We start from the raw sequence: 20,385 nt of genomic DNA on the forward strand, positions 1-20,385 counted from the left end.
CCTGAGTGACAAAGCTAACTACTAAAGCATTCTTACATAGCCATGCTATTTATTTTAGGTCATTATTTACAAATGAAAATGAGATATAGGATAAAAACATCCAATTTATCTCATTTTAACTACCTGGGAGTTAGTGTATCGGTCACGGCTCATCATCATTAGTCTGCAGGTCAAGAACAACTGACCTTGTCTTCCACAGTATTTTTATATTTCTACACCACACTAAACCACTGATAAACAGTCAGAATGAGTGAGCAAGCAGGAAATTGAGAGAAAGAATTACACAGGCCCCCTTTACACATTTAACACCCCACCCCAAACTTGCCCACAGTTTCTCTAAACAGAGATTTCAGACTAGCCTTATCAGACTGGCAGGTTAATGAGTAATATTTATTAGGAGGTCCCTAATAGCTCTTGCATTCTTATGGATCAAAGCCATGCTGGTTTCAAAACCACTAATGAATAAACATTGAAACCTCTGAGTTGTAGGCTTTATGCATGAAGAGATGGATGGCTGGATTTCCAAACAATTGCATCATCGAGGGTCATGAATATTTCAAAGTAGAGTCAACACTTGAGCTGCAAAGGCTGATGAAGTGAGCTGAGAGCTATCAGAATGATGGCTTCAGCAGCACTACTTAGACAACCAAAAGATTCCTCTACTACACTAAATTAGTATTACTATTTTTTAATAGATCAATTACTGCATTTTGTCCATCTATCCCAGAAAAAGGCAGTAATTTCCACTTTGGTTTTTTTTCTGTTGGGGGGGGGGCTAATATTTTTGGGTAAAATAGCACAGACTTCTGGTTATTGTGACCTTGTGATTAGCAGCATCCAAGATAAACTCAGCCCTGACTCCATTGTTCTCTGGGCTCCGATAGTCAAAAAGAGAGTTGGTGAGATATGTCATTCCTTTACTACTGAGACTGTCCCCACAGCTGAAGAACACTGCATCCTGTACACAAAATGACAAATTCAAAGACAAATGTGAATAGCAAAGAGGACACGTTTCAGGCTGAAGAAACAATACAATCCATACAACAAACAAAATTCAGAAAGATCTTTTAAAATAAAATGTTTATATACTCATCAAACACCTAAAAAGCAAAATCTGATAATTTATTTCATATTCATAAAAAAGGGAAAAAGCTCAGTTGACCCCATTATTGATTTAATATAGCAAAAATGCTAATTTTGTTAATATATATATTATAACATATTATATTATATTCCGTTCTATATTTTTTTTAAAGGGGACCTTGAATTTGTTTTTTAGTAAAGTTCATCACAAGATTTTAACCTCTTCCTGACACTGGAGGCTGCTGGGACATTGCTTGAGTGTTTGGGGCTTTTTAAATTCTTTGAATATTTCTCAAAGTTCCTAGAATTTTAACTCTCAGTTAATATTAATGTGATCTTTTACAAATACTTTGTTCACCTCTTCACGGCGGTTCATGTTTTCCTCAAAATCTCGTACACCCATGATGCTTTTCAGGCAAAGTGCCCGACATCCCACAAAACCGATTTGGCAATCAAAGAAGGGCTCCCCCATCATGAGCACCTGAAATAAAACCCAAAGAAAGACTCAGCTCAGATTTAACACCAAGAACACAGTGGACACAGTGTGCATATTGTGTGTGTGTGTGTGTGTGTGTGTGTGTGTGTGTGTGTGTGTGTATGTGTGTGTGTCTTTGTCTTTTAATAGAATAATTGATTATAATCAACAATAATAACTTTACTAAATGATGAGGGAATTTATTTGTTAATCTGCAGAAGTCTCTGCCAAGAGAACACCAGGCATCTATGGGCCTTAAAACAATCCACTGACACCAATGGGAATAAACAACAGAAGACTTCAATAATTCACAGATGTTCTTTGACCAACTTAACTACTGAATTATTATAGATTTTAAATGTATAATGTAGTGTTGACAAAATAGTGGATACCAAGACTTGTCATGCTATACTGGTTTGTGGTTATATTGAGGTTGCGGGCTCATTTTGTCATGATTTATAAAAAAAAAAAAAAAAAAAAAAAAAAAAAAGCAAGGCAGCTTCTCTTTTCGACTGAGAGTGATGCATATTTCAGTGCAGTAGCAGTCCAGCAGCTACTACAACCACAAAGGTGTGGTTTTCCCTCTTTTCTCTCTGTGTCTTTGCTTTACCCAGCAGATAGCTAAACAGAGAATCTAATAAAACATTTTATGTTTCCCCATACAATTATTATAAGGCCTAGTTTCCCCTTTTTTGCCAGACGCCCCCTTTCCTTTCAACACTCATATTTAAATGATCAGATGTGAGCTTGATTCAGACTCCGGTGTGTGTACAAGAAGCTAAAGATTAGTGAGTTGACAAGGCTTCGTTCATGTACTCATGGAGAGATTTAACAGGAACTTCAGCCAAACTGTGACTAATGAGTAAGTAACTAAATAGTATCTTTACTGATCTTCCCATGCCGTGATAGATAACAAAGTTCAGAGTGGATAACAGTAAATGCCACTGTTGTGGAACAATTCATGGTGGGGGCTGAAATCTACATCAGGATAAAAACGTCACATTTTCCTTAAGAATAAATGCATAGCATTTACTTTCTTTTCTCTCATTTCTACAATGACAACATCAATTAAAAATTACAATATGGAGATAACTGATTAGCTAAAAATTGTAACAGTTTAGTGTAACTGAGTATAGTAAAATTCATATCTATCTCCGTTCAGCCCCACAACAATGCACTACATCACAAATGATAGGGGAAACTATAAACTTACCTCAATCGTGATTCCCTCTTGCTCTAGACACAGGACTTCCTTGGATTTGACCTTTTGAGGACTATAGTAGCTACTCTCTGACTGGGTCTCTGTCAACTAAGAGAAAAATAAAAATAAAAAGACTAAATATAATTTATACATAAACATGAAAAGTACAAGAAAAGAATAATAATTAATTTTTTTCCATCTTCTTTTTTTTTTTTTTATTAAACAGTAATATACTTGGTGTCCCCAAAAAATGAAAGTATTGGATGATGAATACTGATGTCTTAAATAGTTCACCTGCCGTGATTTGGCAGGATCAAAAAAGAACTGCAGCAATAAACTTGAAATAATAAAATTAGATGAGAGAAAGGCCAGTTTATTCAAAATGTTAGCCGAGGACATTAACGGTTTCACCGACAGTTAAAACAAATGCATGATTTGAAAAATAAGCAAAGGTTTTGGAAGTGTCCGATGTGAAGAACTAGAGAAAAATAATGGTTAAAACCACCAACAACGGCATCCAAACAAGATTTTCTTAGATTAGAGACTAGATGCTAGCTGTAGTACTGTTTGGATTCCAAGAACATTCATCAACCCACAGAACATCCCCTCCTTGCTTTTGGAGGAGACTCTGGCCTTAGTGGGATGACTATAAAACTATGACTAAAGCGATTCACATACCAAGGGGAAAATGAAATGTGCAATTTATTGTATTTGTAAACTGACTATAAAAGGGGAATGGTTCAGCAGAATATTAATTTTGGTTGTTGAGTAATAGTGGAAGTAGAGAGGAAGAGAGAAACTGAGCACCTGGTCAAAACAGACCAGGCTTAAGGGCCACTGGGGAATTTCTCACTCACTTCTTTGGCTTAATAATTCAAACAGTGATGTAGCCTGGCCAGTATGTACAGTGGGGCAAAAAAGTATTTAGTCAGCCACCGATTGTGCAAGTTCCCCCACTTAAAATGATGACAGAGGTCAGTAATTTGCACCAGAGGTACACTTCAACTGTGAGAGACAGAATGTGAAAAAAAAAATCCATGAATTCACATGGTAGGATTTGTAAAGAATTTATTCGTAAATTAGGGTGGAAAATAAGTATTTGGTCACCTCAAACAAGGAAAATCTCTGGCTCTCACAGACCTGTAACGTCTTCTGTAAGAAGCTTTTCTGTCCCCCACTCGTTACCTGTATGAATGGCACCTGTTTGAACTCATCATCTGTATAAAAGACACCTGTCCACAGCCTCAAACAGTCAGACTCCAAACTCCGCCATGGCCAAGACCAAAGAGCTTTCGAAGGACACCAGGAAAAGTATTGTAGACCTGCACCAGACTGGGAAGAGTGAATCTACAATAGGCAAGCAGCTTGGTGTGAAAAAATCAACTGTGGGAGCAATCATCAGAAAATGGAAGACATACAAGACCACTGATAATCTCCCTCGATCTGGGGCTCCACGCAAGATCTCATCCCGTGGGGTCAAAATGATCATGAGAACGGTGAGCAAAGATCCCAGAACCACACGGGGGGACCTGGTGAATGACCTGCAGAGAGCTGGGACCAAAGTAACAAAGGTCACCATCAGTAACACACTACAACGGCAGGGAATCAAATCCCGCAGTGCCAGACGTGTTCCGCTGCTGAAGCCAGTGCATGTCCAGGCCCGTCTGAAGTTTGCCAGAGAGCACATGGATGATACAGCAGAGGATTGGGAGAATGTCATGTGGTCAGATGAAACCAAAGTAGAACTTTTTGGTATAAACTCAACTCGTCGTGTTTGGAGGAAGAAGAATACTGAGTTGCATCCCAAGAACACCATACCTACTGTGAAGCATGGGGGTGGAAACATCATGCTATGGGGCTGTTTTTCTGCCAAGGGGACAGGACGACTGATCCGTGTTAAGGACAGAATGAATGGGGCCATGTATCGTGAGATTTTGAGCCAAAACCTCCTTCCATCAGTGAGAACTTTGAAGATGAAACGAGGCTGGGTCTTCCAACATGACAATGATCCAAAACACACCGCCCGGGCAACAAAGGAGTGGCTCCGTATGAAGCATTTGAAAGTCCTGGAGTGGCCTAGCCAGTCTCCAGACCTCAACCCCATAGAAAATCTGTGGCGGGAGTTGAAAGTCCGTGTTGCTCGGCGACAGCCCCAAAACATCACTGCTCTCGAGAAGATCTGCATGGAGGAATGGGCCAAAATACCAGCTACTGTGTGTGCAAACCTGGTAAAGACCGATAGTAAACATTTTACCTCTGTTATTGCCAACAAAGGTTATGTTACAAAGTATTGAGTTGTATTTTTGTTATTGACCAAATACTTATTTTCCACCCTGATTTACGAATAAATTCTTTACAAATCCTACCATGTGGATTCATGGATCTTTTTTTCACATTCTGTCTCTCACAGTTGAAGTGTACCTCTGGTGCAAATTACTGACCTCTGTCATCATTTTAAGTGGGGGAACTTGCACAATCGGTGGCTGACTAAATACTTTTTTGCCCCACTGTATGCTGTTTTGGAGTTGAGCACTATGATCACACAGGTGTGAAATATCCCCGCTCTGTGAATACAATCAATGTCTGCCAGCTAAGAATATATGTATTGCACCACACAAGCTCATGAACATATCTCCATATATCTTTAAGTAGAGCTGAGAAGAATTGCATGACAGCCAGCAGACAGAGAGAGCACCTGGTCAAGACTAGTCGGCCAGGGTGAGAAGGGTTCAACGCAATGCTTCTGAGGTTGGCTACTTTCAAAACAGTGGGTGTAGTGCAGAATGTGCAGACCCTAACCCATTCAACAGGAAGCAGGTGTAGAGGGAAAAGCAGCTGTGCCCTATTATCCATACTGATGGAGCAGACTCTCTCGCCCTCATTCCCTTCCCCTTTTTTCAATTTTGATGGTTTAATCACGTGCAGGGGCCACCTGACTCCAACCTGAGAGTCCCAGTGAGTAATGGCAAGATCTGTCTGCCCAGATCAGCGTACAGTGGCACTGACAGTAAATCACTGCAAATTAGCAGACAAACCTTATGAATGTACATCCAATAAGAATATAGAAGTTCTCAATCTAGTCTGTTGGGGCATTTCTGACTGTACCCAAGTCTGAAATGACACAGCTGACAGAAGACGGGTTAGTAGCACAAATACACAAAGCTGCGGCTGCCAATATCTTTCCTATAAAGTCCCATTTATTATAATTTAGAGTAGAATGCAATCAAATTATTCTCTATGAGGTATCTTTAAAATGTAAAAACAGTAAACACTGTCCTTGTAACATGGATCGATCACTGGTTTGGTTTTAAAACCAACTGTGGAAGCAACTGAATTCGACTATTGGCTCTATAATTAAGAGAAACAATCTAAAGAAACAATGTTTCTTCAAATGAAAAATGGCACGAGGTCTGGCATGTAATGAGAGTTTGGCAAGTATGCAAAAGTAAAAGAGGGGAACAAATGGTCAGTGCTAAACTATGCATTATGTGAGTAAAAGTCATTAAATTACACTGCCAATGTTTCTAATCAAAGAGATCTGAGGAGTAATGCGTCAGCAATCTAAAAATACCTCTCTGATTTCACATTCATGTCAAACTCAGGTTGAAGCAGTGGCTGTTCAAAGACATGAAAATTCCTTCATACTAAATACTTCCTTGTAGGAAAGAGACAAGAACGCTTTAAAAACCATCCTTTCAGCTGTGTGCAATTATTGCAGACGAGAGGCAATTAATTGATTAAAAGAACTCAAACAATACAGGAACAATTTAAACATTATTAGAAAAACACCAAAGTCTGTTTGGCCTGAGACAAACCTCCCCTTTACTGATCACACACCGTCAAGTAATATACGCTCTCGCACACAAACGCATGCACGCGCACATACACACACACACACACACACACACACACACACACACACACACACACACACACACACACACACACACACACACAAGACCAGTAATGTGATCTAAAGTGCCTGAATCTGACAGGAAACACAGATGAATTCCAACTATTCTGAGTGAGCAGGCAGGATTAAAGCTTGGGGTCCATTTCTGAATAGTCATCATACCATGTATAATGTTTAAAACATTAATGTGACCCGAGACGCTAGTTAGCGGTTATACTGCCCTCCCCTATACCGCACACAGAAACACAAAGAGGATTAGGGCTTCCTGAGGATCAAGCAGTTTTTGAGACTTGAGATGAAACTGACCATTAAATTAAAATATGCAACTGTGTGGTGGCCAGTGAGAGTGACAATAATGCACTGAAGACAAAAAAATTCTAATTTAAAGGCATCCTAAATGTAGAAATCATAACAGATTCTTGACAGATTGGTTCTTTTACACTGGCAGAGTGGTAAAAAAAAATTACCTCATATCCGAAATGTACGAAAAGCAAGTCCCCCCCAGTGAAAGCTTTCAATGTTAAAATAAGTTAACAGAAGTAAAAGGATTATTCAAGGGTAAGGAGTATGGTTTTGAGCTCGGTGCATATTTTCTCTCTTTGTAACAACTGTGATGTAGGGGGGGAAAAAACAGAGATGCAGATACTGATAAGGCTGAAAGTAAGGATTGTGGTTGCTTTATTGACAGGTGTGCCACAGGCAGCTGTAGCCACAGGCAGCTGTCTGATAGGCCTCACCTTCAATATTTCGAGTGACTAAAATAAACCTCTCGACCCTGCTCGCGATGTTGGTGCAGTTTGGAGCATTTATCTGGAAAAATATATAGGTTCCTGTGTGGCACGGATCATAAAGGAGTTTGTGTTTCATTTCTGCCAAGTGAAATTCTAGTATTTTACTTGACTATACTAAGATAAGATAAGATAAGATAAGATAAGATAGAACTTTATTAATCCCTCGGGTGGGTTCCTCTGGGAAATTCGACTTCCAAAAAGCACAGCAACGACCGAAGTTACAGTTACAGAATTGTTATATATATATATATATATATATATATATATATATATATATATATATATATATATATATACACACACACACACACACACACACACACACATATAAATACAGAGACAAATATAAATAAAATATACAAAGGGGATAAATAGAATAAATAGGAATAAAAAATAAAAATACAAGTGAATTGCACATTTCAAGTATTGAGTCTATTGCACTGTTGACTATTTACAAAAAGTATTGCACAAGGTATTGTACAGTGAGGTGAAGAGGCACTACAGCTTAGTTGTTCCCCCCTCCTTTGTCCTCCTGTTTCCCCTCCCTCTCCCCTCCAGAGAGGAGTTAAACAGTTTGATGGCGTGTGGGACAAAGGAGTTTTTAAGTCTGTTAGTTCTTGTCTTGGGGAGAAGCAACCTGTCACTGAACAGACTCTTCTGATTGTTTATGGCCGTGTGCAGAGGATGCCCAGCATTGTTCATAATGTCCATCAGTTTCTTTAATGTCCTTTTCTCTGCCACTGTCACCAGAGTGTCCAGCTTCATGCCGACCACAGAGCTAGCCTTCCTGATCAGTTTCTCCAGCCTGGATGAGTCCCTCTTTGCTGTGCTGCTCCCCCAGCACACCACAGCATAGAAAAGTACTCCAGCAACCACCGACTGGTAAAACATCCTCAGGAGCTTCCTGCAGATGTTAAAAGACCTCAGCCTCCTGAGGAAGTACAGTCGGCTTTGGGCTTTTTTATACAGGTGCTCTGTGTTGCATGACCAGTCCAGTTTATTGTCCACCCACAGCCCGAGGTACTTGTACTTGTTGACCACCTCCACCTCCTCCCCCTCTATCTGAACCGGCAGTGGACCTTCTCTGGACCTCCCGAAGTCCACAACCAGTTCCTTAGTCTTTGAGGTGTTGAGTACTCAGCGCTAACTAGCCAGTATCCGGGTCTGTGCATTGCACCCATACAATTTATGAATCCAACATCGAAATATGGTTACTTTGGCTCCAAAAGAGCCAAAACAGCTTAAACTGAGGCTTTAAAATTGAGACTACAGAAGCCAATGGGTTACGTATAGTCCATGACCCTTCATGGTCAGTACTTAGTAAAACCTCCTCTAGGAAAATATCCTAGCTTGTAAATACTTTTTGTAGTTGTGAGGAGTCTTTCATTTCTTGTTTATGGGATTTTCTCTTATTCTTGTTTCAAATGCTTCCAGTTCTGTATTATTTTGATTGATATTTTGTTGGGAGGACTGAAGGCCATTCCAAAACATTCAGCTTGACGGTTACTTCCAGAATTTGCTAGTATTTAGTTAAATCCTTTGTTCTAAATGATAAATGAACTCTTGCTATATTACAAACAGCAGCAGCGTCACAGGCTTAACACAAGTCCAATGAATGCTCAATCCACTGCTGTGGAAATGGACATTTATTTTATATCGAAACATAATTTTGTATTTAAGTTAAGATGGTGATGTGTTTATTTTATTTTATTTTATCAAACATCTTATTTACCTTGAAGGTAACAGAAGCTTTGGTGCAGTAGAAGCCTATGGAAACAATGGGGTCTTTGGGTGTGTGGAGTTGGGAGCTGTTGGGGATGCTTCCCGTCTCTCGCTGCTGGTAGAGACCATCCTCTCCTTCTTCCTCTGTGCTTACAATGGCTGGAACGAAGGACCAAGCCCAGGACACCCAACCTTGGTTTGCTTCATCAGGATTACCAGACTGTATGTAGAGGTCTTGGCTAGGTCGCCTTTCCGTATCTACATCCATTCCTGAAGGAGATAAAAGTCTTAATTAGATATCATTTAAACATAAACTTAGGATTTTACTGCTGCTGAATTAGCTGCAGTAAAAGAGAAAAATCTATATATCAGCAACCCCCCCCCCCCCCCCCCCCTACACACACACACACACAAAAAACAAACAAACAAAACAAAACAGTGACATAATTCCTTTCTAGCACACTTTTACCCCAACAGGTAAATGCATTTAAAGTGGCAGTTTCTGAATACAACCTGGTTAAAGAGAGGGGAAACTTGCAGATAATGGAAGTGTCTGTATGCAGGGCGGCACACTAAATTAATTTACCCTTTCCTTCGGGGCATTTTAATTCTAGCAAGTTGTTTCAGCTGTCAACAGAACACACAAAAACAGCAGAGAACAAGGAAGTTTCACAGTAGTTTCTGCCAATGCTCCAGCAGGCAGGTGTGTAAGTATTTGTGGGTTACATGAACTCATTGCTGCATGAATTCCACAGAGCAAGAGGAAGTTCATTCCAGCAGAGGCCAGAGGGCAAAGGCTGTCAGCCAGCATCCTGACAGAGGAGGGCTTTGACTGGACCCAGTGGTCAAGGCAGTCTGTGCTGGACCCAACAGCACAGGCCAATTTCAGTTATGCGTGTGGTCAAATCACATGTTTGGTAAGAAGCCAACTACTAAAATGGAGGCCATGCAGGAGTCCAGGTAACTATGAGCCACTAGCATAAACACTGCTTGGCTAGGAGCGTAGGTAAAACTTAGCAATAGTGTTAACTATAAGTTTGGGAAGATGGGGTGGAGCTGACTAAAGCACTGGCTACTTTGTAGAAAATCCACAGAGTGGCAAGTTGTCGGGGTAGGTTTACAAAAACAACCAAAAGTCTTCACTTTTTCTCCAATTACCATTTGAGCAGTCAAAAAACCACCATGCACCCATCCATTCCTGATCCTGACCCCTGAACTGGTCCCATCATGTATGTTTCCATACACATTGGGATAGAGGAAGCTGATGTCAATACATAAGAATGTGTAATTCCATTCCTTGTGGCCTCACGTCCTCTACGAGAAAACAATATTGTCCGTGAGGTCACAACTTAGGAATCCCAGGGGGTAAGGCGGTGAAAATTATGACATATTTTAATTAAATCTTTCACTTTGTGAATTGGCAGCTGGAAATCCCATGTTATGGCTTTTTTATCTGTCTTTCCATCCCAATCTCCCTGTCTGATTCCATCGCTCATTCCTTTTTTTTTTGTTTTTACTCAAGGAAGCCTTTGAGGTGTCAGTTTAACAAGTTATGCTCTTTCACTTCACATCACAGCCTGACGAAGTCTACATTTGAATTACAAGGCAATCAAAATAAAAGCACAATCACCAATCAAGTGATCAAAACAGAGCAGCTTAAGGACACTTTGAAGTATTAAGCCTTAGAAGTGAGTGAAAAATTCCCAAACGATGATGTAGTCTGGCCAGAATGTATGCTGCCTTGGCGTTGAGCACTATGACCACACAGGTGTGAAGTATCCCTGCTCTGGGAGTACAATCAGTGTCTGCCAACTAACAATGTATGTATTGCAGCACTCTATGAACATCTGTCCATATATCCTTAAGTAGAGCTCAGAAGAACTGCATGACAGTCAGCGTCATGTATGGTTTCTCTTAGTCCAGAGTCTTCAAGCAGCAGGGTAGGCCTAAGCTAGGAAAGGATTCGGTGTAAGAGACAGTGACACAGAAAGTGAGTGGGAAGTAGTAAAAAGAGGCAGTGCTCTCACAGGCCAGTAGATGTCCCTCCATGTTTATAGAGGGAGAGGTGGACTGTTACCTGACCGTTCAGTGAAGGCTACTCCTATCTACTGATAGTGCAGGTGTTTGTGTAGACATGCATACATGTTAAGACTCAATCTAAGCTTAACAGATAACCACTGATGCAAAAAACACATACCATAGTGCAATGCATTCATAACGACATTTTTTTTTTCATGACTGAACTTACTTACAGCATTTTTGCTACCAGCATGACATTAACATCATACTACCGTAAAAGCAATTTTAACTCTAATAGCAGAAACCACTAAACCACTCAATTCAATGGTCATCCCATGTTCACAGTAACACTACAAAAAAAGAAACAATGTCCTGTCATACCAATGTATTATCACTAGGGAGCTACTTGAGGTTAGTAACACTGACACAGCCTGTGGTTTCTGGTTGATTCCTGTGTGAAGGTCCTTTCCATTCAGCACACTTCAAGGGACATGGAGGCTAAGCCCTCCTACAAAGCAAACACTAAACACCAAGTCCCATCCACATTCACATATGATATTGGAGAAAAGTAACAAGTATAAGGGCTCATGTATGTTACACAGAGATGCACACACCCTGCCACACTTCAGCAGCCACTGTCCTCAGTTCATAATTCTTCACATACTTCTTGAAACCATACAACTTTCACTGCTGTGACCAGCTGGTCCATCCAAGCATGTTAGTCATCTATGTTTCCAACCACTTAATTCTTTAGTGTTTTTCTCAGACTTCACTGAATTTCAGACAGTAAGAAAACTAGCCATGTAATCCTAACCGAAGGGTTGTTTTGGTTAGTGACACACAAATATCGCACAATCTTCACCTAACAAGCCTATTCATTAATGAGACATTGGCTCTTACCTAAAAGGAAACGATTCAAACAAACAACATGCGGCCACAGTGAATCATGGGCACATAAACACATTACAAGGCTTTTTCCACTTCAATAATTGGCAAAAAGAAAAACACCTTCACATGTGGGAAAAATTAATATTCCCTTTGAAATTTTTTTTAAAAACAGACCACTTAAGTCATGACTTATTAATACATTACACAGTAGATACAGAATTTATTCCTTACTCTCAACTCAATCTTTTGACCACATATATACACCCTCACACAAATAAACCTCATTTTATAAAAAAAAACAAACAAACAAAGAAACACTAGGAAAATTCAATCAGTGCAACAGTATCAGTTACAAAAGCCAACTCAAAGCAAGAGTAAATAAATGAAACGCACATACAGGCCAGTGGAACCAGAATATGCAGCAAGACTCAAGTAGCCTATGGGAAATCAATGAATGTTATGAAGTACTATGCACAATGTTGGTATCATATTCCAGCAATCATGTAACAATGACTGTTTCCTACAAACTATAACCCATGAACAATAAATATGCATGAAAGCCAATTCAGTCTCTACAAGTGTAGTGCTCCGACTCAATGTATGGCTGTCTGTCCTGGTTTGGAAAATTATATTTTGTCATTAAAAAGAATAAATCATTTTAGCTTTATTGTTCTTATTTTTTTTCCAGGAGGGAAAAAAATCAGCTTTATTTCATAAATCTGAAATGCACACATTTAAAATCATGTTTATGAATATGTTTGGAGCCCTCTCAACACACACACCTACTTATTACAGTGCATATACACACAATTGCCCCCCTGCCCCCTCCAGCTTCTTCACTCTGACGATTACTTCCAGCATAACAAGATCTGGGGGTGCTCAGGTTCCAAGAGCTGGTCCCCTCTTGTATATTTTTGTGATGGGATACTAATTCATTCTCAGAGGCTCCGCATAGCAGTAGCATGACACCGACTCTTACATCTGGCATTGGACACTGAACTGGAAGCTGCGCCAACTGGCAACGAAAGTTCCACGCCAAGAGGCAGGGAGTTAGAGCGAGCGAGGAAAGGGCCGTGTGTGGGGCTGTCTACGCTCCCCTTTGCCCACTACTTCTATTCCACCATAATTTGCTCCTGGTGCTAGAGAGGCTGATTTAGCCCAGAAGGACATGACACTTCATACATGAGCATTTTAAGAGATGGGTGTTCAGGGGAAAAGGGATGTCTTTTTTTTTTTTTTAAATAACCACAGTTATTCAAAGTATACTGTATAAATATATGTCAATGAGTGCAGTTTTGTGAGTGTTCAATTTTGTACAACTCAGTGTCTGCCTTTAAACAACTGCACCTATGCGTTTTGCTTCACAGCTGGACATAAGCAGTGTGATTTACCATGTGCTCCAATTAGAAAGATAGAGGTGGACCTGTGTTTGATTCAACCTAGTTTCTTCTCCTTATCCTGCTTTCTCCTGCTTCCAACCACATGGAGGTGATCAGGCCTGATGACAATGGTCTGTATCGAGTTATACGCTCCAGATTTTGTTTGTGGAAAAAGCAGGAGGAGTGCACACCATGGTCAAAGCGATGTTAAATGTCCCATTTAGGAATAACAGCAACATATAAAAAAGACAGAGCCCCTGATCGGAATAAGGCAACATGCAGAGTCATGGGATGACCATGAAGTAAGACCATGCAAAATTTGATTTATTTTGCTTTGTATGTCACTTGATTCAAACATGCTATGGTGATAAGAAGCATACTTAGCCACTGAAATGTTCATAGAGCAAAACATACGTATGCTTTAGCTGTTGTTAGTGATTAAGTCTAAAATTGAAATTCAATTATGATACGGAATTATAATTAATTACTATTATGATACTGAATTTTTGTGGACTTTTGTGGACTGTCTTAAAACTTGTTTTAAACATAAAACATTAACAAACCAATCAAAGTGTTAGAGAATTACTGTTGCTTTCCATAAGAAATCTCACTCACCAGGTGAACTTGCTCCAGAATCCCTTGCATGCCCAGTGCCTTCTTCACCCTCATCCTCTTTGTGTCCTCCGATTTCCCCATAGTAAAGAGCAATGATTAGCTCCAAGATTCGTATAAACATGGGTAGCTGCTGATCGGTAATGGACAACTTCAGGCTCTCCACCATGGTATGGATCTGAAAAATAGTTAGCTATAAATTAGATTTTGATATTTGATCCAATTAATGCACAGATTTATATGAAAAATACAGAACGCATCTATCATCTTCTCTTAGAATTCCAGTACTTTTAAAATATTTGTTCTAAACAAATCTTAGTGTAGAAGAGCTTTTGTCCAACTAAGTGTTCGCAGTTATACAAAATGGATTAGTACCCCCAAAAAGTATGTACTAACAGCACTTGACTTAAAATTCTAACACCGATTTTACTTCAGTCGTGTCTCAGATCATTTCTAGTGGTACCTTAGATTTTCATGAAGGAAGTAAAATCTTCCCAAAACAAGCAGCTGTCTTCCACATATATTTAAAGTCACTGGTTGACAACAATTCACTGATATTAGTCATTATCCTGCTATTGATGTGAGAACAGCTGCCCAAACAAAAGTCAGCCACATTAATCTTTGATATCTGTAAACTGTTAATAGAAATGTAAGTTTTTCCATCATATGGAATCTTCAGACAACAGCATATTGAAATTATATTAACCCCTAACATTTCCTTGAGCTTTGCTAAGATGATGGCAGTTATAGAGTTATTCCTAAAATCACAGGCTGGCTCACCTTTATGACAGATGGGATCTTAGAGTTGATGTTGTCATATGTAAAATGGAGGCGTGTTCTGAAGGAGCATTTGTACAAGAGCGGGTCCTGGTAAAACTCAATTTTGCCGCTAGCATTCCGTTTGTCCAAACACACGGTGCAGTCAGCGAAGTTGATCAGTTTCCTTAGGACCAACTCTGGAGCTGCACAAAGAAAAAAGCAAGAGAAGAAAAAAGGATTAAAACAAAATTAGGTATCATTAAAAACAAACAAGTTAAATTATGCACACACTAACAGAGAGCAGCTCCTGACAACAAATTCTCATTATCAGTGATTTAGTTAAAATAGAGAGCTAGCTCAGAAAGTTTGTTTGTGTGTGTGTGTCTTGGTTGGCCACACATCATCAGGTTCTCACTTGACACTGATTCACTTACCCTTGGCAGAATGATAACAGGATCTATTCCCAGAATTATTTCACTGTCTAAACAGTGCCAGTAACCATTACAGTACTCACTAGTTGCTTTCAAGAAGTATGTGAAGAACACTTCCTCTTCCTCTTCCCAGCAGCTTCCAGAAACTTCATTGACACTTGAGTTGATGTTGGACGATTCACATTAGCAGCCATTATTTTTCTAGACACAATTCTAGCACTCTTTACATAGGGCTTATTCCTGTTAACATCACCTGTGCTAAACCCAAACAACAAATGATGTACTTTAAGGGAAAAGCTCTCCCTCTGCTGCTGTGCCAGAAATTTGAACATTGTTGTCGGTCTTTTAAGGCAGTGCTATTTGCAATAATAATAATAATATAATAGACAACATATAGAGTAAATGCATATGAGCACAAGGCCTGAAGGAAACAAGCTACATTTAAATATATTGTACATACATGTGCATACTATATCTCAATCTGCATACTATATCCTTCTCTCAAGTATTGGCTTTAAAAATGAGACATCTTTACATTTGTTTGTCCTTTTTTAAAACTAATTATTAAAATGTTTACTATAGGGGCTACTATCTCAGTATGTTTACTAGTTAATCTAATTACCAAGGAATTTAAGAGGCTATTGCTCACCAGTAATGTCCATGAAGGCTCTTTCCCATAAATCATCCACTGTGTAGCACTCTGCTGAGGTGATGTTGACTGACAGCACAATATCATCTTCCACATACTTAAGGATCAGGTTATTCACCACAATGTTCACGTTGTTCACCACACGTCTGATCAGACTTTGGACATAGCCTACAAACACACAGGTTAAAACATAAGAATCATATTAACCCATAAAATATGGACACAAAGACACAAAGACAATAAACCTAATTACCAGGACCCAAAAACGCATGGACAAGGACATATTAGATATATGAAAGATTACATTTGTGTTGAGACACAATAAAGAGTAAAAACTAGAGCTACATTCCATAGTGTGTAGTGTAGACTCAGTACCACTGACCCCTGCCATCCTTGGACGGGCATGTAAAATCTCTGGTTCGGTCTTGTTTTTATCATTTAAGAAATGTGGCTAAGCTAAGCCCGATTTTATCTCGCTCTGAACTTGAGATTGCTATACATGCTTTTATTTCGTCACGCTTGGATTATTGTAATTCGCTGTCTATGTGTCTAAGCAAAGGTTCTCTGGATCATCTGCAGGTTGTGCAAAACGCTGCAGCTAGGCTTTTGACAAAATCCTCCAAGTACTCACATGTGACACCATTATTATCTCAGTTACACTGGCTTCCTGTTAAATTTAGAGTTGATTTTAAGATCCTGGTCTTGACCTACAGAGGTGTGCACGGACTGGTACCTGCCTACAACTTTGATCTGCTACAGCCCTATGTCCCTAGCAGGTCTTTGAGGTCATCTGATCAGGGCTTACTTGCTATAAAAAACACTAAGAGGAGGACTAAGGGTGATAGAGCTTTTGCCACTGTGGCCCCTAGACTGTGGAACTCTCTCCCCCAAGCATTAAGAACTGTGGACTCAGTAGCTGTTTTTAAAAAACAACTCAAAACTTACCTTTTTAAAACTGCTTTTGGTTAATTTTATGCCTGTTTTATTTTCTCTTTTTAAATCTTTTTATGACTTGTGATCTTATGTGCAGCACTTTGTGATTCTGTCTTGAAAGGTGCTATATAAATAAAAATTTATTTATTTGTTTATTTATGGACTTGTAAATAAGAGATCATTCTGGCATGTTATTCTTCTATCCAAAAAAGGAAAGAAGAAGAAAAAAATCAACCTCAACAAAATTTGCAGCTCTTTAAATCGCAGTGTATTAAGAAGGGCTCTACTTTCTCTCAGATGTAAAATCCTGTTTAACTCCAAATTATGCACATATTGCAATAACTATATCCCTTCCAAGCTCATTAAACTACTGAGGCACCTTTGTGTCCACTTAAACACAAGCAACTTTCACTGAATAAGTACTCACACACACTCATACATAAAAATATGGGTCTTTGTACATACACAGAATAGTGCAATTAAAAGCACAATAAATCCCTGTCATAGGAATCCCATAATATGAAGGGAAAAAAACTATTTATTTAGGAACTTATGAACTCCTCAAAGGTCAGGATAATCAGGGCTGGGCATTTTTCCAACTTTTCCCCTTTTCACAAGTAAAAGGACACTAATGGAAATGGGTTGCTTGGTGAGGGGTGGCACCTGGGCAGGACTTGCATATTCCCACTTTCTTGATGTGAATTCTCCAAACAATTACCTGCAGTTTTCTCACATGGGTTCAATCAGACATTACAGAGACTCTGTAGCAGAGAGCTGGTAGCATAATGACTGTTTAATGTCCAGTCCAACTAATTCTGACATTTGCAGAATTCTCAAAAAAAAAAAAGGCTCTGTAGGTATTACCAAGAAAAGATCAGGGCTGCAGTGTATTTATTAATATGTCTCATGACAAAATCTGCCAGTAATAAAAAGAGCAAAAAAAAGAACCAATGAGCGACCTGCATAATAACTATTTAGTACACTGTGAATTTACACTGGAAAAACTTGGGTCATAACTTTTAGAAATGTAATGCATTAATTAATTTAAAACATTTGAGAGTGTGACTTTCACATTTTGAGGATATGAAGAGAAAGGATTCTCAATTATACATAAAACTAGAAATTACAGAATTCAACTTTTTTAAAGGCTGAGGGAGGTGAGGGTGACAGTCCTTCTGTTGAGGAAGTGGGTGGATGTAGTAGCCTAGAGCAAGCACAAGAGAAAAAGCAGCATGACAGATTGGGTTTCAACAGAGCTGAGGGAGCCATCCTGCAGTGTTACCAGTACCTCCTAATGGCCACAGTAACGCCCAGAAACAGAAGCTTTGCAGGAAAAACATACATGGTAAGGTCATTACTCAACAAAGTAAGAAATAACTTAAAATATTACAGACAGGGGAGTTTCGACCATAAAATATGAAAATATACAGCAATAAATCCTCCTAACCACAGGCCCAATGGCATTATTCATTCCTCCCAAGTACTGTTAAACACAGTCACTACAAGTTAAAATATATAAAGCTTTAATGCTTTTCCCTTATTTTCCAAACCAAATGTTTTTCTTCCTGTATCTACATGCCTGGCCCAGGGCATAACAGAACCAATAATTAAGTAGAACAAAATGGTGCTGTTGATGAAAATATTTATATGAATTGGTTAACTGTTCTGCCACTTGTGCACAGGCCCGACTATGTATTAGCATAATCCAATTGACAAAATTCTCATGAGTTTGCTGCCTGACCAAACACAGCAGCAGGAAGAGAGGATGACATAATATGAACTCAACTCATACTTAATGTGTGTTCATGACACTTGTGCGTGGCCTTGCATGCATGCATGTGCTTGTCTTGAGTGGAGCTGAGTGTGTGCCTAGCAACTTCCTTACATGCATGAATGTGGCTCTGTGTGTGTGTGTGTGTGTGTGTGTGTGTGTGTGTGTTTCTGGGGTCAGTCAGAAAGCCGATGTTGCACCTGCAGCCTGGGCAGTAAAACCAGCACTTTACCCCCTGCTATTTACCTCTCTGGATCTAATTTACACATGTCAGGGTGTCCTTTCTTTCTCTCTCGCATGCTTGTACACTTGTTATACCTCTTCTTGCCTATAACAAGTCCAAGGCCCCAATCCATCTCCCTGTGAGCCATTGCACTGCTCTGAACTTCTGTAAACAATTGACACAGGCAGCACCTGTGCTGCAGCCCACAGGGAAGAAGCCCACTTAAAACTGTTCAACCATAAAATGGCTGGAAAAACCAGCTCCTTTATGTGATCTAAGAACAGGCCAAGTGGTCTCTTCTGTGCAATACAGGAAAGAAACACTATACTGTACATGCTCACCATTTTCCTGTATATGGAAAGTATTAGCAACTATCAGCTTTGCCACAGTTATTAGCCATAAAGAAAAAGACAAGTCCATAAGATACTAAATATACTGTGAAGTTGTATTGCTGTGTTATTTAAAATGGTATTAGCACTATTGCCAATGTAACCAGAAGCATAAATACAATTCCTGTTGTGGAACGCAGCATCTTTAATAAAATACAGTAAGCCACTATTGATTTTCAGTTTGTAACGTAAAAAAATGCAAAGACAGCAGTGAAAGGATCTCACTTCCGCTGAGGTAACTTTCCAGCAGTATTATGGAAACACATTAATATATGATTAGATTCTTACTAAAGCAGCAATATAAGCCGTCTAATTATGCTAACTATTCAGTTCTAGGGCCCCTTATAGTAAAGTGGGAGATTCAAGGAACTCAACCATGCATGGTACAGCAAGGCACCAACGCAGAACAACGGCTCAGCTGGAGAAATTACCAGCCTTCGTGTGTATGGGATATTTTGTTTCCTTAGTTAGCAGTTTCCACTAATACTACAAAAGCTTCTGTATTTACATTATGGGTAAATGTCCCAATACTCTCAACAGCTAGCAGTGCTAGTTCTTGTTGTGTTGCTGCTTCGATGTGCAAGATAGAACGTCAGATGAATTATGTCTGAAACTGCAGGTTCTGGTTAGACTGGCTGTCCAGCTCACAGCGGCTCTCAGGAGCAGAACAAGGACTATTATCACCAGTTGCTGTCAATGACAGTGGAGACAGCTGGGCTAGTTGGTTAGCTGCAACTACACTTTCAAAATAAGAGTGAGGGGATGGTCTTAGTAAATTAGTGAACTGTATCGCAGCAATCCAGTATGGGATTTTTTTTTCTTTCTTGCTGATATTTATGATGAGAGGATGCTGCAATTTGTAATCTTTGCATTAAATGCAGGTTAGTTTCTATATCACTGTTAATGAAATCAAATCACAGAATGCTATTTTTAGCTACAGTTAGTGCATTTCCTTTTTTTCTGCTTCTGGTTTTGCTCATGACATGAGTGCTGTTTACTGGTTTGAAAACTGTAGACTGAAAACTCTTATCAGGTCTCTTATTGTTGTTTCCAACAAGAAAATGAAAAAAGATCTCACTAAGATCGCTATATAATGTGATTCAGCTAGATATATAATTTCACTCAGTGAAAACTGAAGAAATTGTTT

The 20,385-nt window shown here is 39.3% G+C and overlaps 1 protein-coding gene across 1 annotated transcript in view; it reads right to left on the bottom strand.

Annotated features, from left to right (window-relative positions):
• Positions 1-20,385, bottom strand: part of vps13b (vacuolar protein sorting 13 homolog B) — a 299,690-nt gene that overhangs the window by 250,936 nt on the left and 28,369 nt on the right. Inside the window, exons 5-11 of the mRNA XM_085366137.1 lie at positions 15,923-16,090; positions 14,864-15,045; positions 14,087-14,261; positions 9,196-9,455; positions 2,772-2,867; positions 1,442-1,564; positions 821-958 (exon numbers count right to left, since the gene is read on the bottom strand). Of these exons, the coding sequence (XP_085222263.1) occupies positions 821-958; positions 1,442-1,564; positions 2,772-2,867; positions 9,196-9,455; positions 14,087-14,261; positions 14,864-15,045; positions 15,923-16,090 (1,142 nt within the window). The remainder of the gene's footprint in view (positions 1-820; positions 959-1,441; positions 1,565-2,771; positions 2,868-9,195; positions 9,456-14,086; positions 14,262-14,863; positions 15,046-15,922; positions 16,091-20,385) is intronic.

The sequence above is a fragment of the Diplotaxodon limnothrissa genome, linkage group LG11 (genome assembly GCF_057381915.1).
Source record: "Diplotaxodon limnothrissa isolate DT_005_m linkage group LG11, D_limnothrissa_male_GT1.1, whole genome shotgun sequence".
Classification (NCBI taxonomy): Eukaryota; Metazoa; Chordata; class Actinopteri; order Cichliformes; family Cichlidae; genus Diplotaxodon; species Diplotaxodon limnothrissa.